The following is a 17,615-nucleotide window of genomic DNA, read 5'->3' on the forward strand; positions in this document are numbered from 1 at the left end:
ACTGACTCAAATCTGTCCCCTTAAGAATAAAAGGTCTGCTGTGTTGCCTTTGATATTTCAGAAGAAAAGTGGGAAAAGAAACCTATCAAACACTAGCCGCCAGTGTAATGGCCCTTTTAAATTAATATAACAGACACAGCAGCTTCCAACACAGAAAGTGGCATAATCCAGAATTCCCTAATATTTTCACATTACATTAAAGAATTGGGTTGGGAAGTGGATAATGATGTCAATTTGTGCTTCATTTATGGCAAATCCATTTTTACGTGTTTACCCCTATCCCCCCAAAATCCTAAAATTGGCTTGACAACAGTTTAAAGCTTTCCAGCTTAGAGAAGAGCAATGCCGATGAAAAATTTTCTTTAGCATTCATGTGATGCAAAATCAGAGATTTAGCTGCTTCTGGCCTGCCTTCTAAATCCTTTAATAAATATGGATTTAGTGCTAAAATATAAGATCAGGTGAAATTACTCAGAGCTTCCTGAAAACTGGGGCAGTTCCACTGACCTTCAACATATTAATAGAAAATTTAATAATTAAAAATCTGTCTTAACTGGGATTTTCCAGTTTCATGTTGGCTCAGCTGAGGCAATTTCCAGCCTCAGACAGATTTTTCCAGAAAAAAGGTACAGGAGAGTGGCACTACAGAGCTAAAAGGCTGTGTTTGGGGAAGAGTCGAGCCTTGTTTTCACAACCTGCATCTGCTTCAGAATGCAAGTTATGAGGAATATTTGGGAAAAGCATCTAATATAAAGATAAGGATGGAAAAGAACAGAAGGTTCATGATCAGCAGGATTTAGATAGCAGTTTCATTCTTCATAATGAAACGTATTTTGCAGTGTTATGAAACTCTCACTTATATGATTTGATAACTCTGTAGCGACGTATGAACTCCTCTGCTGGGACTGAAGACATAAAGCTCATTAGCTTTTAAACCCATCCTTTTTAAAAAAGTTATAATGGAAGTTCAAACTAAGGAGCAAGACAAAAACTGAAAGGAGATGCCTGAATTTTTTATCCTTGACAGTAACAAATCTGTAGCATGAAATCCCCTGCAAACCATCCTGTTTCAGTACTGATGAATGGTTGTGCAACCTGTGTCGGTGTCACTAATTGAAGGTCAGGTGTTTTTCCTTCAGAGATCATGTCCTAAAAGTAAAGTCTGCATAATTTAATGCCTCTATATGAATAATTCGTTTACCTACTTTTTAAACATGCACTAATTAAGTAAATATTACTAGTGTAGAAATAATAATTACTATTTGTGTCAATAAATATAAAATCTGTTTGCTTTTATGAGTGTAATTAATCTTCTGTTACTAGGACACTGTCCTCAACACTCCAGGATCTCAACGCATGTTACATAGCTCAGCAAACTGAATATATCTGAAAGGTAACAGTTATTTTTCTTTTCATGCATGAGGAAATAAAGATTAAAGGATGCTCTCCAAAGACAGAAAATGAGTCCATTGGCTTTGCTATCGTCCCTCATCGGTAAGAACACTGACCTTCAGCGATGGTTTCTATATGTGACTCAGGACACCTGAGCTTCAACCCATAGGTGTGCAGAAGGGACGATCCTGCACTTGTAGAAAAGACTGGGTATGCACAAAGGAGATAGAAAACGTGCATGACAGAAGAGGGGGGAGTTTTTACTCTAAGGAGTTGATTTGGCCTTAACTGTCTATCACAAGGAGAAAGGTTGGTAGAAATCCCTAATAAAAGAAAGCACCCATCTCTGGCCCTCAGCTAGACACAAAACCCCACTTCAGCTCTTTCCCCCATTTTCCTCCTGATATTTTGTTCTTTGCTTGCATAAGCAGCTTTCTGTTTAACTGAAAGGCTTCTGCAAACCCCTCTTCTGGGTCTCATTTCTCTCTGGAGATTCAAATCAGGAATCTGGATGGCTCTGAGTTGCCTGACTTGGAGATAAAGAGTCCAGAGTAGCAGATCCAGGAGACCTGTCCCATAACTGCCCTGGGACCCACCTTCCATCTCTAAAATGAGCAACAGATGAGTTGGATACAGTAATATCCTTCAATATCCTACATCTGTCCTCTGAGACTGAGCCTCTGGCTCTGTGAACACACAGCACCCAGCACATCAGGACTGCTGGGAGTTCTTGCTTGAAGTAGTAAGAGCAGGAGCAGTCATTAGCAAAGCCCGTGCTAATGGAGCAAAGCTCTTACCCAATCTATGCAGCTGCACAAGGTGCAGCGCCACCGTTGGGATGTCTGCAGAAAAATACCTCACTTTTAAGTGCAATTTCAGCTTGCTTCTTATTTGCATGAAGGTTTTGCAGCTCCTGCCTGAAAAGCCACAACTCTGTGAGATGAAATTCCACTAAACTGGTCTGCTGCCTTTTGTCAGCCTCCAGTTTCTACAATATTTATTTTTATCCTTGCCTTAAATGCTAGGGACTGACCATCACATGGTGTCTAAAGCATCTCCTCTATAGCTGTGATTTACTTTTGTACTCGTGTCGATCTTTCCTTTATTTATTATTCTGAACTTTATTTTAAACTGTCTCTTGCTGTTGAATAGCAGGACATAAAATGCCAGGCATTGATGGACTTGAGTCCTGGTGTTGAGATTTGCTGAACAAAAATAAATATCCCAAAGTGTGGGATTATTTTTTTCTCTTTGATGCTTAATTGGATCTCTCTGCTTTCTGGGATGTGAGTTAAAGCTTCCCAGAGAAGAAACAATTTCTAATGTATTAAATGAAGTTCCTAACAAGGATTCTCCTCTAGACTGATTTTAATTTCCTCTCCGTGTCCATAAGGAGAAGATAATTTGACAGTAGAAAAGCCTTTTGCTCATGCTTACAGTCATTAAAAAGAACTAATTTCTTTCCCAATTCTGCACAGTTTGGTTTTGTCTAAAATAAATTCAATAGAGCATTTACAAATGTGTGTGCTGAAGTAATCACAGGCTGAATTTGCTTGGATTCCCTTATTCAGAGCTCTATACAGTCACTCCCAACATGGTTTCCTTTCTCTTCAGACAACATTTCACCAAAGAACTTCAAAATTTCATTGTTATTAATCCTTTTCACAAGGAGACACAGAACATGTATGGAATGTGCTGGGCTGATATATCCAGAAATCAGATGCCTGTCTGTCCACACAAATGGGACACAGCAGCAGCTGCTCCCAAAGCTTTGTGTCTGCTGTGCTGCCCATACGCCTCAGCACTGGTCGGGAAGGATCCAGAAAGGCACCATTCACAGAAAGGCACCAAAGCTCTCTCCAAAGCCCTGTCAAACTTTTATCTGTCAAGATCATTAGAAAGGTGCTCATTCGTGCAAACTGGGATGTGTGTTTTTTGAGTATGAACACCTTGCAACTTGGAAGGGGGTAGAGAGGCTATGCTGAATCCAGTGCATCCACTTCAGACAGGTTGTTAAATCACAGACTGCTGGCCTTCATTAGCCACCAATCCACTGAATGACAATTACCAGTCTGGTATTTGTGCTTGCTAATATTTTATGTTATTCAGTTTTACTGACTCCTAGATTATTTCCCCTATTATTTCAACTCAGCCATTCTAAATGGGATTGAAACGTGATTTGATGAAGCTGAAAACATCCACTAAACCTTTGCAGAAACTCTGACCATGATGAGCTCTGGCTGGGTTGTACTGTAAGGTCACAGCCAGAGGGGTTACCCATCAACAACAGCATTAATTGACTGAATGCAAGTGGAGAGGCCATGACATGGAACCTGCAACCTTCCTTGCTGAGCCAAATGAGTGAGGAATAAGGGGAGAGCCTTGATCCAGCCTAATCAAGGGTAGATCAAAGACACAGCCTAACTACACACAGATATCCACCTGGTGATATTCCAGCAATATTGTCATTAACAGAGGGAATATTCACAAGCAGAGATTCACTCACAGAACTAAGAGGATGTCTACACGATCTTCTGTGGGTTGGTTACAAACTGCTTGGTCAAACTTATTGGACATCATGAATCTCCAGCTGAAAGGCTGCACATTTGCCACAGGGCAAGTCTAAGCCTGAAGAAATATACACTGATCCCTATGGTTTTACAAGCATGACCTATCCTATACAGTGACTATAACATTTCATATTCTCAGCTGTCTTAATCAACTGGTTTAATCTCCAAAAGATGGAGAAGAACCAGTTAACATCACTCTTGCAGGACAGTAGTTTTGTTCTCAGTGACAGCTGGATTACACTTACTGTGTCAAAGAAGTGACTTAATATGGCTTAAAAAAGCAGCAACATCATGACAGATATTCTATAGCAGAGAAGGGGCTAAATTATGACCAGCCCCCATGTTGGCATGATGAAAGTCCAAAGACTGTAAGGACTCTAAGGCTTCTCCTTTCAAAAGCAAAATCAGAGAATAAGCCAAAATTTGGTCATCCGAGACTCATAAGTTTTTAGTGATATAAGCAAACATGCTTATTTCTTATTCATCCTCTAAACACACTGTTTTAACAGTAGCCTGGTTTAACCATGAAAGTTAACAGCTTGTTGTGGTGCAGTGAAATGTCTATTCTTCAAATTAGCCAAGCTGAAATGAACCCCACAGAGTCCAGTATATCACTGCTGTTTTCAGTCAGAGAAGTCCACAACACAAAGCATAATTGATCCAAACAAAAAGAACGTTTGAGCTCATGGTGTGACAGCTGAGGTCACATTTGGAGATAGGGAAGAATGCTGAATTAAAATTAGCATTCTGGGAATTAGCCCTAATTGTTGCAGAAAACAAATAGGGAATGGAACAGTCTACCCAGTGCCCTTTGAGGGGGTCCATCAATTGGCACGGATGTGGGAACAGATGATATGAGAGAAAGAGGCTTTACTCATCACAGCACGTCTAAGGTCAGTGAAGACCAGGGATTGCTTGTTACACCACCAGACATATTCTGTTCTCAGCCTGGGACATGACCTAATCAGACCAAACGTTTTGTGATCGAATGGTCAGCGCCAGACTGATGATATCACCATTTCCACTGGTTTTGGCCAAGTTTCAAATGCCAGACAGAATGCAAGTTTTGAATCTCTCCCTTGGTCACTGTGTCTGAACAAGACTGCATGGACTGCTGCAAACAGAGAAGTGGCTAAAAGCAAGATCCTGAACACATCCCAGAGCTGGCACAAGTTGGATGTATCCCTGGTTGGCCAGGGAAATGTGCTAACACAGCTTCTCAACTATCAGACTGTAAATAGGAATCCATATTGGAAACATAAGTTTTATTTTCTATGTTATTGGGAGTTTTCTCCCTCCCTTTAGAATGTGCTTTTCATCTTCTGACCACAAAGACATTTGGACTTTTGAAGAACTGGACTCCCTACAAAAATAACTACAGCCCATCTCAACTACTACCTTTTATTCCACCACACCAGGGTCTCCTTATGCACATTTTCAATAACTGAAGGGAAAAGGAGTAAAAGGTATTTAAATGAAAACCTTCTTGAATACTTTTATTTCAAATGTTTTGGCTGGCTTTAGTCTTTTATTGCATCTCGAATAGGAAGCTTAGACGACTTTAAAGGATAAGTTCACCTTGGGAATGGGCAGGCTAAGATCTGTACTCACAATGCCAACTACATCAAAAAAATTATGTTTTGTGCAATGATAGCTCCTGTTAACACTGTTGATTCTCTGGATTCACTTATTCCTCCACAATTCGCAAAGCAGCTATCTGCCAGGCAGGGCCTCTGATAGCCTTGTGTTCCAGCACTGGGCTGCACACACTTCATTCCCTCAGAGAGAAAACTCACTTCTCTCCACACAAATAAAACGGGGAAGATCACAAGTTCACAGATCAGCATGTATTGGTTCTGCAAGGCTGAGGATGAAATCCCTGCTGGTACAAAACATTTCCTGGCCTGCAATGACTGTTAAAGGACCAAGTTAAGGCCTTCAGGAGTGGGTTTGCAATTTTAGTACTGCACCAAAACAGATTTTGATGGTACCTTCTGAAGACCCTGTGCTCCCATAACTTCAATTGCTCCAGGCTAAGGTTTCTCACTACACTGCAAGGGCAGTGAGACGAAGAAGTTATGAGCTGAAGGAAGATCATTCAAAATGTCATTTGCTTAGATGGCTGTGCCCATTATCTTTTACTTAAGTCATTAAGATCTAAAATATATGGATGTTTATAAATTTACGTGCTGTGTCTGGAGGTTTAGTTCTCTTGTTCTTCCCCACGTGAAGACAAATCAGCAATTTCCTAGGCATTAAAGGGCACCCTAGTCTGTAATAAGGTACAAGCCTGTATCATGTGGCAGCTGATGTAATTTCCACCTTTTACAGAGACATTTTTACCCTTTAATGAAGAAAATGATAGTTTAAAGGAGGAATTATACGAACATTTTCCAAGGATGGATTTTTATCTTGGTGGCCTTGGGCATGACATGAATTTAACAGGAGATTTTGTTTTGTGGGGTTGACACCAATAAGCCCAAGGAAATTAATTTTTATCACACGCGTTGTGTTAACCCTGGTGCTGTTTGACCAACAGGACATGATGTTGGTAAGACATATGAGAACTGTGTTTCTGTGTTTCTGTGTGAGTGTGTGTGTGTGTCTGCGTGCAATAATCTCCTGCACAATTCCTGATGAAAAAAGACATTGGAAGGTAAATGTGCATTTGCTCTAGCTTTCCTCTTTCCAAGTCCATTCTTCTTGATCTCCTTATCTACTAATTGGAATATGGAAAATACGCCTATTTCAGTACACTGTACAACTTTGTGGTGGGGAACTCTGTTGGGTGCTATCTGAAATTTTCCATTGTCAATTTATACGATTAAATTTGTACTAAAATATTCAGTCATTACCATCAGCTGATAGAGAATCTTAAATCTTATCATCGGTTGTCAATGGACTCGAATTGACCCATAATCCTGCAAAGTAAACATTGACTTCAATGCTATAGAAATATGGCTTCCCTGAAACCAGAAACATGGGTACCCACATCATGTTAGCTTTATTTTAAACCCAGCTTCTTAGACTACCAAGAGCAGTAAAGCCATGAAGGACTGTTTTACAGCTGGTGGGTAAATACGTGGTCTTTTACTGGTCCTACGGATGCCCACACTATTTCCCCACTGTGCTTGGTGGCCAGGTTATCCAGGCATATCAGCAAACACTGTGATCACTACAAGCCAGTCTGAAGCCCCTCCTAAGCTGTTTTTAACCAATCACACAGGCTAAGAGGAGAATTCCTATTTTTTTACGTTAAATGCCACAGTTCTGGAGTTACTTCTCTCCTGGGGAATCTGTGATCATGATACCTGCTGCATCTTCTACACTTATTTGGCAGAGCTGTGAATCTCTCAAAAGCTAAAACCCAGACTGCTCCAAATAAGAAGCACCCAAGCAAGATGGCAGCTTAATCGATGACGAATCAATTAAGCTCTCTTTCAAGGATTTCCACTTAAAAAAAATCTGAACAGCCTTCTGCAGAGGTTTCTCTGCTCTAGCACAATTATCCTACTAAATTGGTAATGTCAAGGGAAACCTAAAAGCAGCAGGGGATGGCATGGAACTGGGTGTGAATCCAAAACCAGGACAGAGCCATTTACAACACTTCTAGCCAGAGCAAGTGTGGCCAGGATGAGAGCTGCAGTGTAGGAAATATGGAGGAAATCCCTGTCCTCAACCTTGGCATCCCTCTGGATCATCCCAGTGAGTTCATTCTTTTCCATGAGATGGCTACTTGCAGCATCTTCCACAGTTCCCAACTCTTATCATTAAATGTACAGCCCATGATTTTATATCTCCACTGCCAATTTAGGACCACCATATACAAAGTACTATTCCTATTACTGCTCTTCTCCAGTGTACTTTTAAGGGTCTGAAGTACTGCACTGGATGTCAGCCATGCATAAAGTGAGCCATTACAAAAGAGTACTTGAGAAGGGATCCTTATCTACATGCAGGTCAATGTACAACCACTGTCAACTGCCCAGAAAATGTCAGTACACTTATTACACAGAGAACATAATTTCTATTGCTGCTTTGTATAATTAAATTTCCGATTATTCTAGTGGAAATCATGCATGTCAAGATGTCAGTTTCCAAACAGAAAGCAGTGTGAAAATCAGTGATTTAAATCTGAGGAGAGTGAAGGACAACAGCAGACAACTTAATTCCTTTAAGACTGATCTTGGATCCAAGCATAAGACTGTTTTGATGGGCCTGGGATTGTACTGATGCATCAGCAAGATCCCTTTGGGAAATGGTGCATTCCCCAAATGCAGATAACCTGACTCACCTATTCATTTCACTGCCCTCAGCAAATATGTCTTATGGTACGTGTTTTGTCGCCTCTCAATTAGCCAAAAATACTTGGTCCAGCTTAAATAGGTCAAAATGAGACTCTATCAAGTTCTGCTACACATTGCAGTGCAGGCTTTTTCCTCCTTCCTGCTATACTCAGACAATAAGAGGTTCAGAGAGCTGCCCTTTAATGGCTTCATTAGTTGCCATGCTTGGAGAATGAAGTCCTTTGCTAAGGCTCATTAAGAGGTGAAGGGAGATAGCACGCCAAAAGCCTGGGATACAGAGGATTTGTGATGGCAGACCCTGGAGAAAAGGGGTTAGGATGAGTGGTTCCTTAATTATCTTTCTTGTACTAAGCATTGCCTTGAACTTTTTAGCTGAGCTGGGTTATTTCTGCATTTGCTTATGCAACTGTACTAAGATGGAAAAGGGAAGGGACTTGATTCTCCAAAGGAGAAATCAAAATGCCCCTTTTGCTGCTCAGTACAGGTTATCTCTGGACTTATCCCTACACCTTTCTCTAAAAGACTTCTCTAAAAGACTTGGGAACCTACCAAAAAGAAGTGCATACTGGGGTAAAGGGGATCCTAAGAAACTGCCCCTTGCATGAAAAGGTGAAGCAAATCTAAGAAACCTTTTTCCAGAGTGAAAATTCGGAGGTATTATGGCAGCAGCCCTATCTCAAGATACACTTGCAGTGGACACACGTATGAAACAAAAAACTTCTCATATCATTACTTCTTCCTACAATGCAGTAAATAGTAGAATTCACAAGGAATCGAATTGCACAGGTTGCCTACGGAGACACAGGCTAAGTGGAATGAAAAAAGATAATATAAACAGGAAACAGAAATTTCTGTAATATTATTACCTTGTGGAAAACTAAGGGTTTTATCCAGCAGTCTGTGTTCCTCTAAGGTTCCTGCTAAATCTAGCTACTTAGCTGGAGTCTAAGATTCAAAGATAGTCTAGTTTTCCTTTCTACATATGACAAACCATAGCCTTTCATAGCTGCTTCCCTACTGACTGATACCTTTGGAATGGATACAGCATACAGCATTTCACATAGGTATTAGTCTTGACTTTGAGGTGTTGAGACCTGGAAAACCCACTCTGCCCTCCGACTTTTTATTCTGTATTTCCAGATGCTGCTGCTGTTCCCAGGGTCTGCTTCTCAAAGTGGTTTACGAAAAGGGCTGTCCTTGGCACTAATCCACATAGGGGCAGTCCTATAGATTTCACTGGGATGAGCACAGTCCTAACTACTCTGCTGAGCTCAGGTTGATTTATGCAAGCACTTAATTCCTTCACTTAATAATTCTTCTGTTCTGTTTGGTCCTGGTTTATAGGACAATAAAAATCTGGTCCCTTCAGTGCCTTATAGAGAACCTCCACCCCACTGGGCCGGGCAGTGTGTTGTAACGGGTACTGACATGCTTGCTGGCTTTATTTTAATCATGCAAGAAGAGTACCACGCAGCCTGTGAGTAAATCTGTCTTTCAAATCAAGTCATCAATTCAGTGGAAAGGTCCGGGTTAGATGTGGAAGTTTACAAATCACCTTAGCTGTGATTTTAGCTGTGAGGCACAATAACCTGAATGTTAGAAGCAGCTCGGTGAGGAAAAAGGTCTTGGAATGATACTCAAGTTTGTCTCAAATAACCTCACACTGCCAAAGAAAGTTTGCTCTAGATGGATTTATAAAAGCAGTATAAGGAAAGCTTATAAATCATCTCTACATGATCCTGCAGGTTAACAAAGAGAAAGTGAATTTGTGTGTGGAAACGAACATTTCTCTAAATCCATCCCTGCAATCCCCAAACCTCCGTATAAACTCAAAATAATGACTCAATTATGAACCAGGCTACAAAATCACTACAAACACACTACTGTCTTTCCCCTTATAAAATAAGGTCTTACAAATAAATAAACTCATAGACTATGGAATTTAAGAAGTTAATATGGGGAAAGGAAAAGCCTGGCACCAAATTTTTCCTCTTATCAATGCTGGTTAACTTTCCCTCACTACATCTGCAAAAGTTCTGGTCAACTTTGCTTGAGCCCCAGGCAAGCAGACCTCCTGTTTTGCTTATTCTTCAGCCAAACCAATTTTACACTGTGACAAACTTCCTAACATCTAACCTAAATGATGATTGTCTAAAAGGTTTTCCTTTTATATTCCTTGTATTAATTTATCCAGTTTGCCTCGTCCTTGGAAGTTACTCTCTTAAAATATTTGCAAGCTTGTTGACCTTATTTTCTTTATATGATAGTAATTCCTCAGTGAAAATGCCATTTACGTAATTTTTGTACTATATCCACTCTCCTAACAGGTCTTTTTTTGGTCGCTCTGCTGAAAATTCATTTCATTTCAGTGACTATACTGAGCTGCCCTTGATATTCAACCTAGTTCCACCCCAGCTGTGCAAGGTAAAGAAGCTGTTACTGCTGCGGTCTCTTGTTTGTGAGCGCAAAACACAGCACAAAGCCAAAAGACCAATGTTCCACAGGTTCTGACTATTTAATGCACTATAGCATTTCTCAGTGTGGCATCTAAAAGCTAACTGCATTTGGAAGAAAAGAAAAGGCTCTTTCTTTAGCCTTCATTTCAGATACCTGGTGCAGATTTGGAGCAAGATGCCCATTCCGCTGAGGAATGAGGGAAGGACACAGCCCCAGACCTTTATACCAAACTGCCCATAAAAATTTGTCTTCTTGGTGGGTGCTTGTACTATTAAATGCTTCTAATCTGTTAACTTGTTTTTTATTTGATAGAGGAGAGGACTTACAGCCTTTTAATGTGAACCTCATGTGATGCTCATCCTCCTTTAGCTAAGCCTAGAAAAGCACAGCCTTTAAATTCAGAAGGGAAATGAGACCTGAAGGATTGCCATCTCTTCCTTCTTGTTTACAGCCACCTAAAGAATATTTAGCCACCTCCTAAAAATCAAAACAGGCCCTTTGGTGGCTATTTGGATTCATCAAGAACTAACACCAGAACAAGCAGTTATATGTAGACCATCAATTACATTCATAGCAATATAATGAACAATAGCAAGCCTAGGTGGCTTTAATGGGGTTATTTATTATATTACTCTATGCTCAGCAATGGAAGCAGAATTATTTATGTAGTTGAGCTATGGCATTCTGCTTCCAGTCATGCCCTACATGTGCTTTACTGGAACACATTTGTAGCACTCTTTTTGCACATCTATATCTGAATATTTTCATAGAATAAAATGGTTGGGGTTGGAAGGGACCTTAAAGATCATCTAGCCCAACCCTGCAGGGATACCTGACCATTGCAAAGTTTAAACAAAATAAAAAACAACAGTAAGTCACCGCTGCCGTTACCGATTGAGCAATCATGTCCGGTCCAGTTGGGATCGCAGCTGCAGAGTCCAGTGTCAGGGAGGAAGGTCCCATGACCGGAGCATTGGTCCAGACAAGTGGCTCTTGGGGTCTCACAGTTTGTTCCTCCCCAGCCAACTGAGCAGTGGCATTCTCCTCGCACGCACACGCCTCGTCCCGAGCAGGTTGGATCCATGCAGTCCACTACATGGGAGAAGGAAAAGGAAGCAGACAGGGAAAGCAAATGGGGATTTCAGAAAAAAATAGGTATTGAAAACTTATTTATATAGTATCTCACTCCAACCAGATATGAAAGCCTCGTTGTGCATAAAACAGATGCTTCATGCAAGAAGATAGTGACCCAAAAAGGCAGTGAGGCCTAAAACACACAAAAACCAGAGAAAACTGTAATGATTGAATCCATTCTTCTACCCAAGCCCACACTAATAAATGATCTTTCTAGCAGGAACAGTGTAATATCAATTAAGAATAGAATAAGATTCTCTTGCATATATATTGTGCCTCCATTTATTCTATTAGAATAACCTAAATTACTATTACTAATGAATTCAAAGCTGAGCTCTAGTTTTCTGAGAGAGAATTTTGCATAAAGATTCAGCAGAAGTTGATGCCCTTATTCAGCAAGATACATGCTTAAATTGAAGAATGTGCTGAAATCTATACAGGTTTCATGGACACTTACATAAATTTCACATTAAATATATCCTTAGACAGTTTTCTGGAGTAAGGATTAAAACAAATCATGTATTTTTGGATGCTGGTGGTGTTCTGGGTTTATTTTTCATCAATTAATACTCTTTTAAATAGTGATTTTTTTTTTCCCCTCCCAAAGAGAGACTTTGCTAACAAGATTCCTAGGTGCATGGTATAGCAATGTGCACCAAAAGACTGAAGGTATTGCTGCCTGGTTCCTGAGTTATGCATTTTGTGGGCAACTGTCAGCTCCTTTACCCACAGGGCAATTTCACTCTGCAGTTGAGAAATATGAAACACACCAGAAACCCTTCCAAAAAAAAAGACTAGAGGAGTTGATCATCTATATTTATATATCAAAGCATATAGGACAGCCTAGAGAAATTTGCCGTGTGGTGGTGCCCTGGGGACCGGTGACATGTGTCAGTCTGGCTACGCAGCAAGGGCAGAGCTCTCCAGCTCCTGGCTCTGATACAGCAGAGCAGAACAGGCAGGTTTGCGGTTCATTTTTCCCCTCTCTCTAAAAGCTAATAAGAATCCCAATGACCTGTTTAAGATCCAGAAACCTTAAAAGGAAACACAACAGCTGCTCTGATAATTCCCTGGATTCTCAAAACCTTCTTGGTCTGACAAATAATGGCTCAGCAATTACGATCCCAAGGCATGCGAGAGCATTTGCTGTTTTGTTTGATTCCCGGAGCCCTGCTCGTAGCTGGAATAATCCTCAAAAATTGTAAGAGGCTGGAAAGGATGAGTCTATAAATCTCCCTGGCTGTGAGTGAGCTGGAAGCTAGGGTGCCAATTTTAGCATGAGACCCTCAGAGCCCTGGCCCTGTTCTTCCTCAGCAGTAATAAGTCCGAAAAGGACTGAGAACCGGAGCGGCAGCCTGGTTCGTTCTCAGCAGATGGTTTGAAGGCAGGGAACAAAGATCACAGGCTCACTGACAAGAGGCTACCTCCAGGCAATTAATCATCCCCTCTGAAGGTCAATTGGGAAAAAGGTGAGTTTTACAGGGGGCTCCATCACGGGAGGCAGACAATCTGCTATCTCAGCTTTAACACAGGCGATTATAGGAGGGGAATGTGCATGTCAGAACCCCCCATTTATCATAATCCCAAGGCCATTTTTCATGTTGAAATGAGCCCTTTCAGAAAATGTCACACACAATGGCTACTTTAATCTCAGCCTCACTAGCTGTATCTCTTTAGGCTTTCTGCACCACCGGAAGGGCCCTGGGACAGGATTACGGGCTCCTGCTTTCTTCTTAATCAATTGCTTAGTGGATTTGGAGTACAATGGTATATTTTTAGGGAGTTCTGCTTGACAAATTTAGCTGCTCAGCTCAGGGAGAAGCAGAGATGGGGAGCAGGGCAGCAGGGTAGAGCTGACATCTAATATACTTAGGAAAAAAATACATATATATTCTGCATATATCTGTGTTGCTGCTTGGGAAAAAAGTGTCCCAAATGGTCTAATTCTTGGTTGGAAAATGCCCCATTTATAGTTCAGCCTTGTGCAGAACCTTTGCCAGGGAGATAAATCATGCAGCAAGCAAAGCTTGTGCCTCTTCTACACTTTTCCCCAGTATGCTTCATGCTTCATTGGTCACACAAGTTATTAGGCTTATTCGATACCCAAAGAGTAACTTCTCATTTTTCACTGCTTAAATTTGCTCCCCTCCCTTTAATGTCTCGCTTGCTTAGCCCATGCCTTATAAAATATGGGCCAATAAACTAAGGAAGGAGAAAAAAAAACCTCATGTAAGATTGTTGGCTGATGTCTTATAAACATTACTGAACTTCTATGGGGGAAAAAGAAAAGACAGAAGAAACCCTGGAATGAAAACCCATTATAAACACGGACTAAGCAGTGAAGCTATGAAGACTGAGAAATAATAAAAAATAATCAATACCAGATGGTCCTCCTCTGAAGAGAAATTAAAAAATAAAAGCAATTTAAAAAATAGTATAAATCAATTTTTTTACTATAAATATATATATCTATATCTGTCCTGAAGATTTCCCACATGGCATATTTCTGAGTTACTTCCCCCCCCACAACACAATGCAAATTATGCCTCGACTATGAAAAACAAATGCATACTTGGAAAAAGACTGAACAGCTCATAAGGAAACTCATGCTCTCTTTGTTCTCTGTTCCTTTTCAAGTTTTTACCTGGTGGGACTGACACTGTCCCCTGCAACAGTGCTAATGCAAAATAACTGAGTCTGGCTTTTCTGCTTTAAACGTGACCAGGGAAAAAAAGTTTCTGTGAGAAAAAGGGCAAATCTTACTCTGATTTACACACATTAAGCACATCTGGCTGGAGGCAAAATCAGGATCTTTTCATTTCTGTTTATCTAGCAAAGATATGATCTAGTAAACACGAGGTCCACGGAGACGGTTTAAAGATACTTCAGTAGTCACCATCTTTGGGTTTTGCATGCCCCACGGCTTCACTGAATTGTGCTTTCTTAAGCCAAAATGAAGCTTTCTCAAGAGATGGCTTATTGTTATAATACTGATACTGTCTTCATCTCTAACATTTACTGACACTGAAGCCATCTTACATCAGAAATGTCCCACTCCAATACATTTAACGCATCAAAAGAATTGCTGCATTAGATGCCATTTGAACGTCTGAATCCAATTCAGCCCATTTGTGTTGTCTGTAAAATAAAGCCATTTCAGGTAAATCTTTATCCTGAGTACATCAAGACAACTCTAAATTAATTCAAGCCATTGTGATTCTTATACATGCATCAAATGGACATCTTAAATCTATCAGGTGCTGCAGAGGCCTTACACAGGTATTTGTAGAAGCATAATTTAAACATAATTATTTATCAGGTCATCTGCATAGAATTTTGAGAAAAGTTTTCAGAAGTGCTGAACTTTACCCTGTTGGTTTTGGCTGGGACAGAGTTAATTTTCTTCATAGTAGCCAGTATGAGGCTATGTTTTGGATTTGTGCCTGAAACACCATTGATAACACAGAGATGTTTTTGTTATTGCTGAACAGTGCTCACAAAGAGTCAAGGCCTCTTCTGCTCCTCACCCCACCCCACCAGCAAGGAGGCTGGGGGTGCACGCAAAGCTGAGAGGAAGCACAGCTGGGACAACTGACCTCAACTGACCAAAGGGTTATTTTGTACCATATGATGTCATGCTAAATATATAAAGTTGGGGTGAAGGTTGGCGGGGAGGTGGCTGCTCAATTGGTTGGTGGTAAGCAAATGTTTTCATTTGCACGAGTTGTCGTTCTTGGGTTTTATTTCTCCCTCTTTATTTTCCTTTTAATTTAAATTATTATTATTATTATTACAATTATTATTACGATTATTATCTCCATCCATGAGTTTTCTCACTTTTACCCTTCCAGTTCTCTTCCCCCCATCAAGCTGAGGGGGAGTGATCAAGCGGCTGTGTGGTGCTCAGTTGCTGGCCGTGGTTAAACCATGGCAATTATTCTTCAAATCAGGCACTTTTGCATGTTTTTTTAAATAACTGTCTGAATGATTTGTACACTTACAAAACTGTCCACTTTTTCAATTAGCAACAAGAAGCAGTCACAGACTTGGGAAGTTAAAGGTTTATGGTGGCAGGTGACTTCCTACACAAAAAGATTAAAGATAAGTGCTAAAAGGCACCGTATTTCTAAGCCACAAATCTAAATGTAAATGAAAAATGTTTGGAGGCTAATGTGACAAAAAAACTCTGTAAGAGCCACTAAAATAGCATCTGATTTTGAAGCAGAATTTACTTCAAGTCCTAAGCATTTCTAAGCTTTTAAAGCTGACAAGAATCAGGAACTTTCTCTTGCACGCCACCATTTTGTGTATGTAAGCAACTGAAATCTCTTGGCTTAGCGTAGCAGAGAAGAAAGCACTGTAAAAGTAATTATACGTTTAGATGTGTAAATGGAAATGATGCTTTAATAAGAACATTTGAACGTATGATTAGATGTTCTGGTCTTTCAACTAGATTTGTCTGTCTGAAGCATTTGATGGCTTTTCATCCAATTATTGAACAAATATGATAGCTAATGACAAGTTATTACAACATATCATTTTTATGTTGCATCCATCTATTGTGTCTCTAAGGTGCCTATTACTGTTCTGTTTAAGTGCCAGTCCTATTCTGAATTGCCTCCATCCATGTAATTATATAGCGACAATCAAAGCAAAAGGCTAATTGAATGGATCTTGCAAATACCTTCCTCGCAGCTCTCGCCTTTGTATCCTGGGTTGCAGATACAGGTCCCCATGATGCACGTGCCGTGGTTATTGCAGGAGACATCAATGCACTGGTTCGTCGGGACGTCACACTCGGCTCCTTTCCAGCCGCTGTGGCACAAGCACCTCCCCTTCATGTACTGCCCATTTCCACTGCACAGCACTGGGCAGGATGCTGGGGAAAGAGGACAGAAACCACATTAAAACACAAGTGTACATGGCTCTCCCTTCAAAAAAAAGAGTGTAAGAGTCCATCACGGGGTTTGTATTCTTCATACACAGTCTTCAGTGGGGCATGTTGTTCTTTTCTTTGCCAACATCAATTCTTTTACATGGACGACACTCAGCTGTTAACTGTATTCTCCTCTGAATGTTTAAAACAAACAAACAGTGCTGTTGAGTTAGAATATCTCCTTGCTTTGTGCCTCTGATACTTTTTTTCACTAACTAAACTTAGACCTTTCTGGTATTCCCATTTCTCAATGTACTGGTGTCTTCTTGCAGCAACACCACCACCTTAGATGGCTTTCACTGTCCCTGACCCGCTGCCAGACTTCAGACTTGCCTCAACACAGCCTCAGCTGTGGACCTTTGCTGTACACAAATCACTCCCCTGTTTTCCTGTTGTAACTCTCAGCTTTACAGGGTCCAGTTGCTTTGCTCAGAGTCCAGAATGTCACGTTGAGATGATTACCCTGATTTACCTCATGTCATACCATTAACTGAATCTCCAGCCCCCTTTTTTGGTTATCACCTCTGCTAGACCCCATTCGTCATCAGACACAACACAAAACTAGCCTCTAATCTTTCCAAATCCCCAGTAACAAAAGTTCTCCAGATCTATCCTCTGATCTTTGTATCAGTTTGTAAAAGATCTTTTAGATGTCTACAGCCACAGGATTTCTTCCCTGTGATGAAGGGGAGAAGAGGAAGATGATGAGCTCAGGCTGTGGCATGATGGCTCCCAGGATTAAGCATTTTCTCCGCTAAATTTGGAAAATGTCAGACAGAGTGGGATGGGATGAACTGAAGGTTACAGAGCAGGGAAAGA

At 40.6% G+C, this 17,615-nt stretch overlaps 1 protein-coding gene across 1 annotated transcript in view; it reads right to left on the reverse strand.

Moving 5' to 3' along the window:
• LOC104538759 (teneurin-4-like) overlaps window positions 1–17,615 on the reverse strand; it is a 51,655-nt gene that overhangs the window by 7,100 nt on the left and 26,940 nt on the right. Inside the window, exons 5-6 of the mRNA XM_010182082.1 lie at window positions 16,545–16,739; window positions 11,618–11,818 (exon numbers count right to left, since the gene is read on the reverse strand). Of these exons, the coding sequence (XP_010180384.1) occupies window positions 11,618–11,818; window positions 16,545–16,739 (396 nt within the window). The remainder of the gene's footprint in view (window positions 1–11,617; window positions 11,819–16,544; window positions 16,740–17,615) is intronic.

The sequence above is a fragment of the Mesitornis unicolor genome, unplaced genomic scaffold (assembly GCF_000695765.1).
Source record: "Mesitornis unicolor isolate BGI_N332 unplaced genomic scaffold, ASM69576v1 scaffold25020, whole genome shotgun sequence".
Classification (NCBI taxonomy): Eukaryota; Metazoa; Chordata; class Aves; order Mesitornithiformes; family Mesitornithidae; genus Mesitornis; species Mesitornis unicolor.